General features: G+C 44.0%; 1 protein-coding gene across 7 annotated transcripts in view; it reads left to right on the forward strand.

Annotated features, from left to right (window-relative positions):
* ASAP1 (ArfGAP with SH3 domain, ankyrin repeat and PH domain 1) overlaps positions 1 to 15,744 on the forward strand; it is a 558,081-nt gene that overhangs the window by 245,004 nt on the left and 297,333 nt on the right. For all 7 annotated transcript variants that reach the window (XM_033933030.1, XM_033933029.1, XM_033933028.1 and 4 more), the window contains 2 exons: positions 914 to 1,014; positions 13,855 to 13,924. In XM_033933030.1, coding sequence (XP_033788921.1) covers positions 914 to 1,014; positions 13,855 to 13,924 — 171 coding nt within the window. The remainder of the gene's footprint in view (positions 1 to 913; positions 1,015 to 13,854; positions 13,925 to 15,744) is intronic.

Raw genomic sequence — 15,744 nt, forward strand, 5'->3', positions numbered from 1 at the left:
AACTTGCTGCTGTGGCTTTGCAAAGTGCGACTGGGAGGAGAGAGCCGGCCAGAGGAGGTAAACACCTGTGAGAGGTACAAATTTGGTACGCTGAATAGAGGGAAAGACGAGGAGGAGGAGGGTTGGATTTTGAGAGGAAGGGGCACGTTGCCACAGGAAGACATAGGCAGGTAAGTATGAGTTTGATGTAAGTTGGGCGTATTTAAACCGGGGACTGCCTGTTTACCAACAACAGGAATAGAGAGTCAAACAGCACAAAAAGTTCAAAACAAAAGCATAATACAGATACAGCGGTGAGTATTTTGCATTTGAGTAAAAGTACTATATTTATTAGAGCTTTGATGTATAACTGCAAGTGAGCAGGCTTCTTGCACCTCTTATTTCTGGTGTTCCTTCTTTCACATTTGATATTAGACATAGCAGAGAAAAGATATGTGAACTTACTGACCCCTGACACATTCAGCTGAAACATGGGCCGTTATTGGGTCACTCAAATTAAATAATTTGTATTTTAAAAATATGCCTACATTTTGTATGAACAAATTTTCTATGGTAATTTTTGTGCCTTCCTGCATATTTTCAAAAGCGTGCACATAAATAGAAATCCTTTCTTAATCCTCTTCCCAGTAATGTCTCCTTTTCAGGTAAGTTTATGCATGTACAGACAGACTGGATGTGCATTACTTCCTGTGCATATTTGGTGGACATTTTAAGAAATCGCTAGTAATACTTTTTTAACATTACCCCCATAAGGAAGAATATGGATAATAGTGCATGATATTTTAAAGATTATGTGTTTTGTATTCCTAAATTTCAGAATATATAGTGATTGGGGGGGAAAAAGGAGGAGGCGGTTAAAGGACCTAATTGAGCAAATACAAATTTGGTTTTTTTTTTTACTTTGACTTCTCAGGATTCCCAGAGCAAGCAAGGAGGGTATAGTATGCATCAGCTTCAGGGCAACAAGGAATACGGGAGTGAGAAGAGAGGTTATCTATTAAAGAAAAGTGATGGGTATGTAAATGTATTTACACATGTAATGCATTTAGTATGTATATGTTTAAAGAATCTCTCCGAGAAAAATATGTAGATTTTTTGGGGGGATAGGCATGGTATGTTTTGAAAATTTCTATTTCTTACGATTTTCACTTCATTTTATGTTTTTAAAGCCATCTAAATAATTGCAGGGTCCTTTTAAGGTCTGCTAACCGATTTAGGGCACATAAGCGATTAGCTATTATATTCCTATGGGGGTGTGAGTATTTAGCATGTGCTAATTATGCAAAACCAGGAGGGAGGATCAAGTTATGGGGTTGGGGGCAAATTATAAATCATAAGAAGCATCAGTGGAAAGGGCAAGGAAAAATCTACAAGTCTAAATATTTCGATGGGGATTGGAAGATGCTGTCTTGTGAGTGGGCAGTGACTGAGCTGGAAATGAAGTTAGGGAGACCACCACCTTCGTTCCCTGTGCTGGTAGAAAAATGTATAGCCTAGTGGACATTATTGACGAAGAAAACTGGGATAGAAGGTAATATCCTATTATTGATTAAGAACTAATTAAAAGATAGAACACAGAGTAGGATTAAATGATAAATATTCTCAGTGGAGAAGGGTACTATTACTACTACTATTTAGTATTTCTAAAGCACTGAAAGGCATACGCAGCTCTGTACATTTTAACATACAATAGGCAGTCCCTGCTTAGAAGAGCTTACAATCTAATTTAGACAAGTTGGGGAGATTATGGTAGAGGAAATGATACAGTGGGTATAGATATCTGACAGCAGTGAGTAGGAGTTAAGAGTTGAAAACAGATTCAAAAAGTGGGCTTTTAGCTTGGATTTGAACGCTGGTAGAGATGGAGCATGACTTATTGATTCAGGCAGCCTATTCCAGGCATACAGCGCTGCAAGAAAGAAGGGACGGAGTCTGGAGTTGGCAGTGGAAGAGAAGGGTACAGATAAGATGTGCTTGCCTGATGAGCAGAGATCACGGGGAGGAGCATAAAGGGAGATAAGTGAAGAGAGCTTTTGGGGGGCTTCAGACTTGTAAGTCTGCAAGAGGAGTTTAAACTGTATTCGAAAATGGATGGGGAGCCAATGAAATGACTTGAGAGGGGTAATGTGAGAATAGTGGCTCTCACGGCATATGAGTCGCGCAGCAGAATTTTGAATGGATTGAAGAGGCAAGAGGTGGGTGCGTGGGAGGCCCAAGAGAAGTACGTTACAGTAGTCTAAGTGTGAGGTGATGAGAGCATGGACAAGGGTTTTGGTTGTGTGTTCAGAGAGAAGAGGGTGGATTTTGGTAATATTATAGAGGAGGAAGCGACAGGATTTAGCGGTTTGTTGGATCCGAGCAGAGAAAGAGAGACGAGTCAAAGATCACCCCAAGGTTGCAAGCCGACGAGACAAGGAGAAGGATAGTGTTATCCACAGAAATAGAGAACGACGGGAAGAGGGGAGGTAAGTTTAGGCGGAAAGATAAGGAGTTCAGTTTTAGCCATATTCAGTTGAGATGGTGACTAGACATCCAAGCTGCAATGTCGAACAGGCAAGCTGAAATTCGGGCCTGAACTCCTTTAAAGATATCCAGTGTGGAGTCTAGGAGTCATCAGCATAGAGGTGATATTGAAAACCATGAGAGGAGATCAGAATACCAAGAGAGCAGGTATATATGGAAAAGAGCAGAGGGCCCAGGACAGAGCACACCAATAGACAGTGGGATGGCAGCAGAGGAGGTTCCACCATAACACGCTGAAGGTACGATGAGAGCGATAGGAAGAAAACCAGGAGAGAGCCCTGGAATCCCAGTGTCGAGGAGGAGGCGGTGATCAACAGTGTCGAAGGCAGCAGACAGATCGAGAAGAATGAGGATAGAGTAGAATCCATTGGATTTGGCCAGGAGCAGGTCGTTGGAGACTTTAGCAAGGGCAGTTTCTGTAGAATGGAGAGGGCGAAAGCACGATTGAAGGGTAAATAGGAGTCTTTACTAGGACTGCTTTTTAACATATTTATCAGTAGTCTAGAGAAGGGAATAACCAGTAAGATAATTAAATTTGCTGATGACACAAAGTTGTTAAATCGCAAGAGGACGTTGTGAGGCTGAAAATCAAAATAGCATATGACATTTAATGTAAGCAACTGTAAAGGAAAGAGGAACCCATACACAGCAACATATTGAAGGGTTCCGTGTTACAAATCACTTTCCAGGAAAAAGGTGTCCTCATTGGCTACATTGAAGCCCTCAGCTCAGTATGCAGGATGCCAAAGAACAGAACCCCTCTGGAACTACAGACCAGCTTACTCCCCCGATAAGCTAGAGAGGGTCACTGCATTGGACATAGAAACATGATGGCAGATAAAGGCCAAATGGCCTATCTATTCTGCCAATCCGCAGCATCCATTATCTTTTAACTACCCCGGGATAAACTGGAATATTGGAAACTCAAACTGTGCGAGGGAAACAGAATTCTTAGAGGCTGTGAGGGACTGCTTTATGGATCAGCTTGTCAAGGAACCAACAAGAGGATATGCCACTCTTGACCTAATCCTCAACGGAATAGGGGGACCTGCAAAAGAAGTGCAAAAGGGAAGAGAACCACAATGACAACGTTCAACTTCAAGAAAGGGAACTATGATGCTATGAGAGCAATGGTAAGAAAAAAACTTAGAAACAGCTCAAGGAAAACAGAAACTGTAGAGCAAGCCTGGTCTCTATTCAAGGGCACAGTGCAAGAAGCACAACATATGTACATCCCCAGATTTAGAAAAGGGTGCAAAAAAAACCGAACAAAAGACCTCGCATGGATAAACAATGAGGTGAAGAAAGCGATAGGAGACAAGAAAAAATCATTCCGGAAATGGAAAAAGGACCAAACTGGGGAAAACTGGAATGAACACAGGAAACGCCAAAGAGAATGTCATCAAGTGGTTAGGAGAGCGAAAAGAGAATACGAAGAGAGACTGGCCAGGGAGGCAAAAAACTTCAAATCATTCTTCAGATATGTTAAGGGGAAGAAACCAGCGAGGGAGGAAGTAGGACCGTTGGATGATGGAGACAAAAAGGGAGTGATAAAGGAGCAAAAAGAGGTAGCCGACAGGTTAAACAAATTCTTCTCGTCAGTCTTCACAAGCGAGGACACATCCAGTGTACCGGAACCTGACGTGATCTTCCATGGTGACTAAGAAGAAAAACTGTCAGCAATAGAGGTGAGCCATGAGGATGTCCTCCAACAGATAGATAGATTGAAAAGCGACAAATCACCAGGCCCGGACGGAATCCACCCTAGGGTACTAAAAGAACTAAGAAATGAGATAGCGGGAATACTCCAACGAATTTGCAACCTATCCTTGAAAACTGGAGAGATTCCGGAGGACTGGAAGATAGCAAATGTTACACCTATCTTTAAAAAGGGGTCAAGAGGAGACCCGGGAAACTATAGGTCGGTAAGTTTGACATCGGTTCCAGGCAAGATGGTAGAAGCACTGATAAAGGACAGCATCTGTGAGCACATCAAAAAAAATGGGCTGATGAAAGCGAGCCAACATGGCTTCTGCAAGGGAAGATCGTGCCAAACAAACTTACTGCACTTCTTTGAGGGGGTAAACAGCCAGTTGGACAAAGGGGAACCTGTAGACATCATTTACCTTGACTTCCAAAAGGCCTTTGACAAGGTACCTCATGAGCGGCTACTTAGGAAGCTGTGGAACCACGGGGTGGAAGGGGACGTACACAGATGGATCAAACACTGGTTGGCAGGCAGGAAACAGAGGGTTGGAGTGAAGGGTCACTACTCAGGCTGTAGGAAAGTCACGAGCGGAGTTCCGCAGGGGTCTGTACTTGGACCGCTGCTGTTCAATATATTTATAAATGACCTGGAAACGGGGACGAAATGTGAAGTTATAAAATTTGCGGACGACACTAAACTCTGTAGAAGGGTTAGAACTACGGAAGAGTGTGAGGACCTACAAAGGGACCTAAACAAACTGGAGGAGTGGGCGAATAAATGGCAGATGAAATTCAATGTAGGGAAATGCAAGGTCATGCATATAGGGAGAAAAACCCCGATGTTCAGCTACCAAATGGGGGGATTAGTATTAGAGGGAAGTAACCTTGAAAGAGATTTGGGTGTACTGGTGGATACAACAATGAAGTCAACGGCGCAATGCGCAGCAGCCGCGAAGAAGGCAAACAGAATGTTGGGTATTATTAAAAATGGTATTACGACCAGAACAAAAGAAGTCATCCTGCCGTTGTATCGGGCAATGGTGCGCCCGCACCTGGAGTACTGTGTTCAGTATTGGTCACTGTACCTTAAGAAGGATATGGCAATACTTGAGAGAGTCCAGAGGAGAGCGACACGAATGATTAAGGGCATGGAAAACCTTTCATACACTGAAAGATTGGAGAGGCTGGAGCTCTTCTCCCTGGAAAAGCGGAGACTCAGAGGAGACATGATAGAAACCTACAAGATCATGAAGGGCATAGAGAAAGTAGAGAGAGATAGGTTCTTCAAATTTTCAAAACATAAAAGAACAAGAGGGCATTCGGAAAAATTGGAAGGGGATAGATTCAAAACAAATGCAAGGAAGTTTTTCTTTACTCAGCGGGTGGTGGATACCTGGAATGCACTTCCAGAGGACGTAATAGGGCAGAGTACGGTACTGGGGTTTAAGAAAGGATTGGACAATTTCCTATTGGAAAAGGGGATAGAGGGGTATAGATAGAGGATTACTGCACAGGTCCTGGACCTGTTGGGCCGCCGCGTGAGCGGACTGCTGGGCGCGATGGACCTCGGGTCTGACCCGGCAGAGGCATTGCTTATGTTCTTATGTTCTTATGTTATGTTCTCTCTCCGTAAGAGATCCCACATGCCTTGAATTCATACAGTCTTTGTTTCCACCACCTCTACCAGTAGACTATTCCACGCCTCTACCACACTTCCTGTAAAAAGTATTTCCTATGATTTGTTATGAATTATCAGGAAAATGAAGATGAGAATGTTATAATGCCTTTGTATTGCTCCATGGTGCAGCCACACCTCGAATACTGTGTGCAGTCTGGTTGCTGCTTCTCAAAAAAGATGTACCGAATGGCAGACACTTTTAATCAGCATTTTGCATTCCTGAAAGTGGATTCCTCTGTGGCACAGATCACTAAGCACACTTCTGTTCTTAGTGATAGCAAGGGGGGCTGCTAAAGGATGCACAGGACCATAGAGTAGATTTTGCCCTCAAATGCCTCTGACTCTGCAGCTGCCAGGCTGAAAGTGGCAGCGTCTGCTTCCTTTGTGGTCAGCTTGTTCTAAGCTCCACCATGATCCTGACACTATCGTAATCCAGGATCTTCCTTTTCTGATTTTGGATGTGGATTATATGACGGACGCCTTGTATGATATCTTCAGAGTGCTCAGCAAGCTATTGGCATATTCCATTTCAGCGCGTAGGATGTTGTGGATCTGACGAGCAAAAACCAAAGAGGATTGACCCCAAAGTATCCACAGAGAAGAAAATCCAGAAGAAATCAAAAAACTGTGGAATGACGATGTTCCTTAAATGGACTTTATTTGAAAAATGTCAAAGTTCCAAAGGTACAATAAATTTTCCACATAAAATAAAATCATCCACATAAAAGCAAAATAATCCACATGAAAATCTTAAAAGACCTAGTCCACTAGGGACGCAGGACCCAACACGGTCCGTGTTTCAATAAAGAGTCTTCTTCAGGGGTCCCTGAGGGTCCTATAATGATGAATATGTGGAGATGCTAATATGTGGTGAATTGCAAGTAAGACGCTGCTTGCATCCAAATCGTCTTACTTGCGGTTCACCACATATTAGCATCTTCCTGTATTCACCATTATAGGACCCTCAGGGACCCCTGAAGAAGACTCTTTGTCGAAACGTGGACCGTGTTGGGTCCTGCGTCCCTAGTGGACTAGGTCCTTTAAGGTTTTCATGTGGATTATTTTACTTTTATGTGGATGATTTTATTTTATGTGGAAGATTTATTGTACCTTTGGAATTTTGACATTTTTCAAATAAAGTCCACTTAAGGAACATCGTCATTCCACAGAGGATCTGACAGGGTCATCCTGTAAGGTGACCCTGAATAGGCTTCCTTTCAGAAGGCAATTGCTGTTCAGTAAAAGTCTGGATGACCTTATGGCTAGAGTGCAGGACTGTAAATCCAAGTCCTTTCAAGACAATAGGTACCGTCCCCTTAGAGATTCTGATGCCAAACCCCTGGCTGCTCTTCCACAGATCGGGGATGGCTCTCGGCCTTCATGGCATCACCTTCGACCACTGGGTCTTGGACATTCTTCGGGACGGCTACAAACTCGAGTTTCATTGGCTCCTAGCAGAGCTCTTTCTGGACTCCCCAGCGGGTAAGGCCGTAAAATGCAGCCCGGGTGAAGGCAACAATTCAAAGGTTGCTGAGCCTCATGGCTATCGAGCCCGTTCCAGAGCATGACTTGAGCTTGGGCAGATACTCATTATACATCGTACCAAAGAGAGAATTCAGAGGAGAGCGACACGTCTGATAATGGGGATGGAAAACCTTTCATACGCTGAGAGATTGGAGAAACTGGGTCTCTTTTACCTGGAGAAGAGGAGACTTAGAGGGGATATGATAGAGACTTACAAGATCATGAAGGGCGTAGAGAGGGACAGATTCTTCAAACTTTCAAAAAATAAAAGAACAAGAGGGCATTCAGAAAAGTTGAAAGGGGACAGATTCAAAACGAATGCTAGGAAGTTCTTCTTTACCCAACATGTGGTGGACACCTGGAATGCGCTTCCAGAGAGCGTAATAGGGCAGAGTATGGTACTGGGGTTCAAGAAAGGATTGGACAATTTCCTGGAAAAGGGGATAGAGGGGTATAGCTAGAGGATTACTGCACAGGTCCTGGACCTGTTGGGCCGCCGCGTGAGTGGACTGCTGGGCACGATGGACCTCAGGTCTGACCAGAAGAGGCATTGCTTATGTTCTTATGGCTCTGAAGACTGGAGACCAATCCTGGACCTCAATGCATCCCTCAAAGCTCCCCGTTTCAGAATGGAAATGATGCGCTTGGTAATCGCCTCGGTAGCTCCAGGGGAGTTCTTAGGCCTCTGTCAGGTCCAGAGAAGCTATCTCCATATTCCTATCTTTACGGAACAGAGGAGAATCCTGAGGTTCACATTCTGCAGCAGCATTACCAATTTACGGCACTACATTCTTGGAGTTCTGGTCTACCCATGTTTGGATAACTGGCTAATCAGGGCTCTATTGGAGTCCATGGGATGTCAGACAGTTCACCGAGTTGTCAAGTTGCTTCGGTGCCTAGGCTGGGTGATCAACTTCCGAATGAATCACCTCGAGCCAGTGCAGGACTTAGCATACTTGGGGGTTCGCTTTGCTATGGGTCAGAACAAGATGTTCCTGCCTGTCTCGTGCCAGGAGAAGCTTCTCCATTTAATCTGGGACTTTCTAGAAACTCCAGTCCCAATTGCCTGGCAGTATCTTCAGGTCCTGGGGTATATGGTGGCAACGTTTGATGTGGTTCCTTGGGCCAGGGCCCACCTATGTCTGTTGCAGGATGCGCGTATTTACCGCTGCAGTCGGTAGTTGGATCCATTGCTTGCCCAGCTCCCCTGGACGGTGGAGCTCTTTCCATTTATTTCGAAAACATCTGAAAACTTGGCTATTTTCAAAAATATAATTTCCGCTGCTCTCTCTATAACCACTAATTCTTATTAAATTTTTCTTTCTTAAAAACATAAGAACATAAGCATTGCCTCTGCCGGGTCAGACCAGGGGTCCATCATGCCCAGCAGTCCGCTTCCGCAGCGGCTCCCCAGGTCCATGACCTGTAAGTGATCCTTTATCTAAATCGTGTATTCCCTATTCATCTAGTGTCCTGTAAAGTTACCCTCTATCTGTATCCTTCAATCCCCTTCACCTTCAGGAAGTCACCAATCCCTTTTTGAAACCCAATATTGTATTCTGTCCTATCACCTCTTCTGGGAGCGCATTCCAGGTGTCCACCACCCTCTGAGTGAAGAAAAACTTCTTAGCATTCGTTTTGAAACTGTCTCCTTTCAATTTTTCTGAATGCCCTCTTGTTTTTGTTGTCCCTGCTAGTCTGAAGAAACTGTCGCTCTCCACCTTCTCTATGCCTTTCATGATCTTATAAGTCTCTATTGTGTCCCCTCTAAGTCTTCGCTTTTCCAGGGTAAAGAGCCCCAGCTTCTCCAGCCTTTCAGCATACAAAAGGTTTTCCATGCCCTTTAACTCTTCTAAACTGTGTCGAGCTCTATCCTTATAGAGAAGATGCGGTATATAAGCTTAAGGTTTTAGTTTAGTTTAGTTTTAGAGGCTCAGAACAGTCTAGCCTAGCTTCTCTTTCAGTGGACAGAAAAGCACCTCCTGGTGCTTTCAGATGCACACATGGCAAGGGTAGACAACATCCAGGTGGACTCTGGGGAATTGTACCTGTTCCAGAGAGTGTTCGGCTGCATAGTAGAACTGTTGGGTTGTCTGACGTTTGACCTCATGGTGTTGGCAGTTAACAAGTAGGCGAATCGGTTCTTCAGCCACCATCACAAACCAGGCAGCAAAGGCTTAGACATGCTGGTGCAGCCTTGGCCACTGGAGGGTCTTCTTTATGTCTTTTCTCCATGTCCCATTATAGGTCGGCTGTTGAGATGGATCATGGCATACAGGGATTGGGTGATTCTCATGGCACCAGACTGGCTTAGGCGTCCATGGTATGCCAACCTGGGTTGTCTGCAACTGGACCAGGGCCTCAAGCTTCCCTGCCATCCTCGTCTTCTTACGCTGGGCTCAATTGCGCTTCAGGATCCGGACTGCTTTGGTCTTATGGCCTAGCGATTCAGACTTAGACCACAGAGGCTATTCTTCGGGCCTGATTTTTACTCTCCTACACAACAAAAAGAAGTCAACTGTGGCGGTCTGTGTGAAAACTTGATGTATCAATTGTGGTATGCTTCAGCTAATAGCCAATCTGTTGATCAAATTGGGAAAGATTCCGAAAGACTGGAAGGTGGCGAATGTTACGCCGATCTTCAAAAAATGTTCGAAGGGAGATCGGGAAACTGTAGACTGGTGAGTCTGACCTCACTACCAGGAAAGATGGTAGAGGCGCTGATAAAGGACCGCATCATTGATCACCTTGATGGACACGATCGGATGAGGACCAGCCAGCACGGTTTCAGTAAAGGCAGATCTTGCTTGACAAACTTGCTGCTCTTCTTCGAGGGAGTAAACAGACAGATAAACAAGGGCAACCCGGTTGACATTGTATATCTGGATTTTCAGAAGGCGTTCGACAAAGTTCCACATGAATGACTACTTTGGAAAATTGCATGCCATGGAATCAAGGGTGAAATACTCATGTGGATTAAAAACTGGCTGGAGCATAGGAAACAGAGAGTGGGGGTAAATGGACAATTCTAAGACTGGAAGAGCGTCACCAGCAGGGTGCCACAGAGCTCAGTGCTTGGACCTGTGCTCTTCAACATCTTTATAAACGATCTGGACATTGGTATGATGAGCGAGGTGATTAAATTTGCGGACGATACAAAGTTATACAGAGTAGTGAAGACACAGGGGGATTGCGAAGATCTTCAACGTGACATAATCAAGCTCGAGAAATGGGTATCGACATGGCAAATGAGGTTCAATATGGATAAGTGCAAAGTGATGCATGTCAGGAACAAAAATCTCATGCACAAATACAGAATGTCCGGGGCGTTACTTGGAGAGACCTCCCAGGAAAGGGACTTGGGAGTTCTGATCGACAAGTCCATGAAGCCATCTGCACAATGTGCTACGGCGGCGAAAAGGGCGAACAGAATGCTAGGAATGATCATGAAAGGGATCACAAACAGATCTGAGAAGGTTATCATGCCGCTGTACCAGGCCATGGTGCGCCCTCACCTGAAGTACTGCATCCAGCACTGGTCGCCGTACATGAAGAAGGACACGGTACTACTCGAAAGGGTCCAGAGAAGGGGGACTAAAATGGTTAAGGGAGGAGTTGCCGTACAGCGAGAGATTAGAGAAACTGGGCCTCTTCTCCCTTGAAAAGAGGAATCTGCGAGGGGACATGATAAAAACATTCAAAATACTTAAGGGAATAGACTTAGTAGAGAAAGACAGACTGTTCACCCTCATCAAGGTAGGGAGAACGAGAGGACACTCTCTAAAGTTGAAAGGGGACAAACGTAAGGAAATTCTTCTTTACCCAGAGAGTGGTAGAAAACTGAAACGCTCTTCCGGAGTCTGTTATAGGGGAAAACACCCTCCAGGGGTTTCAAGACAAAGTTGGACAAGTTCATGCTAAACTGGTGAGACTGGACTCATTTGGAGCACTTGGGGTCGCCGCGTGAGCAGACTGCTGGGCAGGATGGACCATTGGTCTGACCCAGCAGCAGCAATTCTTATGTTTTTATGTCCAGAAGCACAAAGATCAGTCTGTGCTGCCAGTACCTCTGATTCTGGAGTTCCTTCAGGACAGACTGGAAAAGAGACTGGCTGTCGGCTCTCTGAGGGTTCAAATCGCCAGTCTCTCCTGTCTGGATCCTAAGCCTCTGAAAGGCTCTTTAGCAGCTCACCCGGACATTGTCCTGTTTCTGAGGGGCACTCTGAGGCTTCAGTCCCCGCTGCAGCTACCTTGTCCGACTTGGAATCTCAATCTTGTGCTCCGGTCTCTGGCTTGTCTGCCTTATGAACCTTTGAAGCAAGTGCCCTTAATGGATCTCACTGTCAAGACAAGTATTCCTGGTGGCCATTACTTCCACCCATAGGGTTTCTGAGCTTCAGGCTTTATTCTGCCAGGATCCTTTTCTTAGGATTACGGATTCCATTGTGTTTCTATGCACTGTTCCCTCCTTTCTTCCAAAAGTGGTCTCTAGCTTCTACATTAACCAGGAGGTTCGACTTCCTACCTTTACTCCCTCTGGTTTGAGGAAGCAGGGCCAGGTGTTGCGGTCGCTGGATGTACGCAGGATTTTATTGCAGAACTTGGAGATCATGAACGAGTTTCGGGTTTCCAACCACCTGTTTGTGCTGGTTGGTCCTGCCCATAACTGCCGGTGGCCTCAAAGGCCACTATTTCCAGATGGATTCTTATGGTTATTTCATCTGCTTACATCGCTGCTGGAATGAAGCTCCCGGATTCTGTCAGGACTCATTCTACTAGAGATGTTTCCTCTTGGTCAGAGTTGTCGGCGATCTGACTGGAGAAGATTTGCAGGGATGCTATGCGGTCCTTCTTGCATACTTTTACCAAGTTTTACAGGATCATTGTGGCGGCCAAACAGGATGCTATTTTTCTATCTTAGCAGCAGGCTCATTGGTCCTACCCTGACTCTATGAGACTATTGTGTTATGTTCCATTTGTCCAGGAATAGAGCAGGATTGTACAAGAACAAAAGATTAGGTTCTTAACTTTGCTAATCATCTTTATTGTAAATCCATGCTCTATCCCTGGAACCCACCCTGGGAATTGCTGATTTGCTGATTGTCTGCCTTAACATGTACAGGTAAGCTGGGCTTCTGGTTTCCTGACCAGCCTTTCTAAGAGTACCATCTGAAAATGTTTTGCACTTTGCCTTGGGGGGGTCCCAAATTGTAGCCCCCTTCTGTTAGTGCAGGCTGAGTCTCCTTATAGCGTAATTTATTTCAGGTATATACTGTTTAATAATTTTTTTCGATTGTTTCAGTTGTTTGATTGTTATGATATTTCATGTTATGAGCTGATTAGACTGATTTGTCAGGGAGTTTCCCCCATACTCCTCCCTTTGTCTGTGTCCTCTGCATGTGACTGTCTGCTTTTCTATGAACTGAGGGCAGTCCTGAAGTAAGAGGGGAGGGTCTAAAAATTAAGTAAATGAGGCTTCCTATAAGCAGTCTTGCAACTGGGGTTGCATAACCCACTTCTCCAGGAACAGAGAGTAGATTTGCAAGAAAGAAGATTAGCAAAGGTAAGAACATAATCTTTCGTTAGGATGTCCTGAGTATAGTGCCACTTTTGACATGCCCTGCCTGGAACATCCGTTGAAGATGCATCCAACTTTGGATGCCTAGTTCACTTGGACATTTCCTGTTTTGAGGCTGCAGAATTAGGATTTGGACATTTCAACCACAAGAACAGCCATCTTGGCTTTTCAAGATGTCCATTTGCTTTGAAAATAAGTTCCTTAATGTGTAACGGTGAGAGGAATGTATGTGTGTTGCATGGTATACTTAGGCATGTCATCACCTGTCATAAGTAGGTATTCCTACATTTTGGCATGCCAATATGGCTTTGGGCTAATTTTCTAAAATAGCTTAGGTGCTCCTATCTGCTTTTATAGAATTAGCATGAAGTGAACCCCATTATGGCACTTACATCTTGGCTCCAAGTTATAGAATTACCCTGTTAAGTTGTGTGTATATATATATATATATATATATATATATATATATATATCACACACACACACTCTTGTGTTATTGTGGTTAGTTTGGATGGGTGAATTTTCTGTGAGTTTTATTATGATTCTATAGTGTGTTTATTGTATGTTATTTTAAAATAGTTAAGTAACTTTCTACTATCATTGTAGAGAAGGTGGCATCAAAAGAAATATTAAATTAATTGAAAATATTTTAGGTATGAGACCCTTTCAGTGAATTAAGTAACACAACTGAAAGCCATAACCACCTAAGTTGATTTGTTTAGATAACACTCCCCCCCTTTGGTTGCAAATAATAATTAGAATGTTAAGAGTATGATTTATTTGTATTTAAAGTTCATTGCTTAAAATATAAGGAAATTATTGGTATGTTTTAATAAATTTCCAGACTAAGGAAAGTATGGCAAAGAAGAAAGTGCATGGTCAAAAATGGGATCCTTACCATTTCACATGCAACGGTAAGCATTTAAGTGTTTTATTTACTTCTTCTAATTCAAAAGAATAAAAAGCATTCAAATCATCCTGTCATAGTCTAGTGAAGTATATGGTTTATTTAGATTTTATATACCACCTGTTGTCAAATACAGTAAGTTAGTTTACGCATGCGGCCCCGTGAAGTATATTGTGCAGCCCTGTTCGAGGGCGATGCGGTGTTTTCCTATGTCGCCCCTTGGGTGTTTACTGTCTTGCTGGCTCGCTCCCTCCTCCGTCTTGCTGCAGCGTTTGCTCAAAGCCGCGGGCAGCGGATCCTATGTGCTACTTGTGGTTGACCCGGAAGTGTTCCCTCGGACTTCGCGATGTCAGAGGGAACGCTTCCAGATCAGCCGCAGGAGGCGCATGGAAGCCGCTGCCCATGGCTTTGAGTGTTTGCTGCAGGAACTGAGAGAAAATGGAGAATAGAGAGGTAGCTGAACATTTAAAAAGAAGAAGGGTGAGGAAGAAGGCAAGATTTGAGTGGACCGAGACAGAAAAGAAAAAGTTAAGAAAGCTAAAAAGGAAAAATCAATACGTTGAAGACAGGCATAAGAAGGAATGGAACGAGAGAAGAGAAAAAATGGACAGCAGACACTGGAAAGGGAATTAGTTGAAAATAGAGAAAAAGCAGAAAGAGAAACTGGGACCAAGATGATGGAAAAACCAAACATCCAGACAACAAGGTAGAAAAAATAGTTTTATTTTGAATTTATTAACTGGAATATGTTAGCTTTGGGATATGTGCATCACAATTATTTTTGTATTCAGTGGTGTAGTCATATACAGCTGATTTGGGGAGGGACTGGAGCCCAAAATTAGTGGATGGGCACCAAAGTTTCTCCTTGCCTGAGTGCAATTTATAAATTGAGCTAGTGGGGATTCCCAAGCCCTGCCAACTGAAAACATCTTCCTCCAGTCTGGCAACTCAAAATCTCCAAGCTTTGCAGCCAATGGCAATATCCTCAAGCTGCCCCTGCTTTCGTGCATGCATGAAAGCCAGGGGGAGGGGGGAAGACATCAGCTCTACAATATTGCTGCCAGCTGCAGAACTTGGGAAGTTGGACGGGGAGGAGGTGGCTGCCAGTTGGTGAGGCTTGGGGATCCCTACTAGCTACAGCAGGGGAGATGTTCATTTTGAGGGAGCCTAAGCTCAAGTTGGGAGGCCCAAAAAAGCAGTAATATTTACCCTGATTAAACGATCCTCCAAGTTCACTGCTGACAGCTGATTCAGCATCACCACTCTGATGAGGCTCACCATAGCTGTAATAGAAGTGAATGGGAGAACCAGGAGCATGCTTCCCTACTCATCAAAATGGGGATGCGGAAGCCTGTGGCTGCTCCCACTGTCAGAGATGTACATGGAGGATCACTCAGTCACGGTAAGTATTACTGCTTTTTTGGGTTCCTCTCCACAGTGTCCCTTTAATGAAGGTTTATTGTTAGATATGTACATCTTCTATATTAGTGATTGCAAATTTGAGACCTGCTCAACATTTTTTTTGCTCATCAGCTAGTGTTAGTGTTTGTGTGGCTCCAGAAAAATTTTTTTGGGGCATTGCGGCCCAGAGAAGCCAAAAGGTTGGACACCCCTGGTTTACAGCCTTGAAAAGGAATTACATAAAAAATGGAACAGAAAAGCATAGAGTGGGAGAAGTGAAGTTAAGAATTAGCATGCTTAGAGTATTTATCAGGCATGAAAACAAGTTCTGTATTTTCCCATATTTAGACCATGTCCTATAAATGGGTTTTACAAACCTGTCTATGGGGCATGGCTTAGTTAAATGGGGCAGCCTATCTAACACTT

This window comes from Geotrypetes seraphini, chromosome 2 (genome assembly GCF_902459505.1).
Source record: "Geotrypetes seraphini chromosome 2, aGeoSer1.1, whole genome shotgun sequence".
Classification (NCBI taxonomy): domain Eukaryota; kingdom Metazoa; phylum Chordata; class Amphibia; order Gymnophiona; family Dermophiidae; genus Geotrypetes; species Geotrypetes seraphini.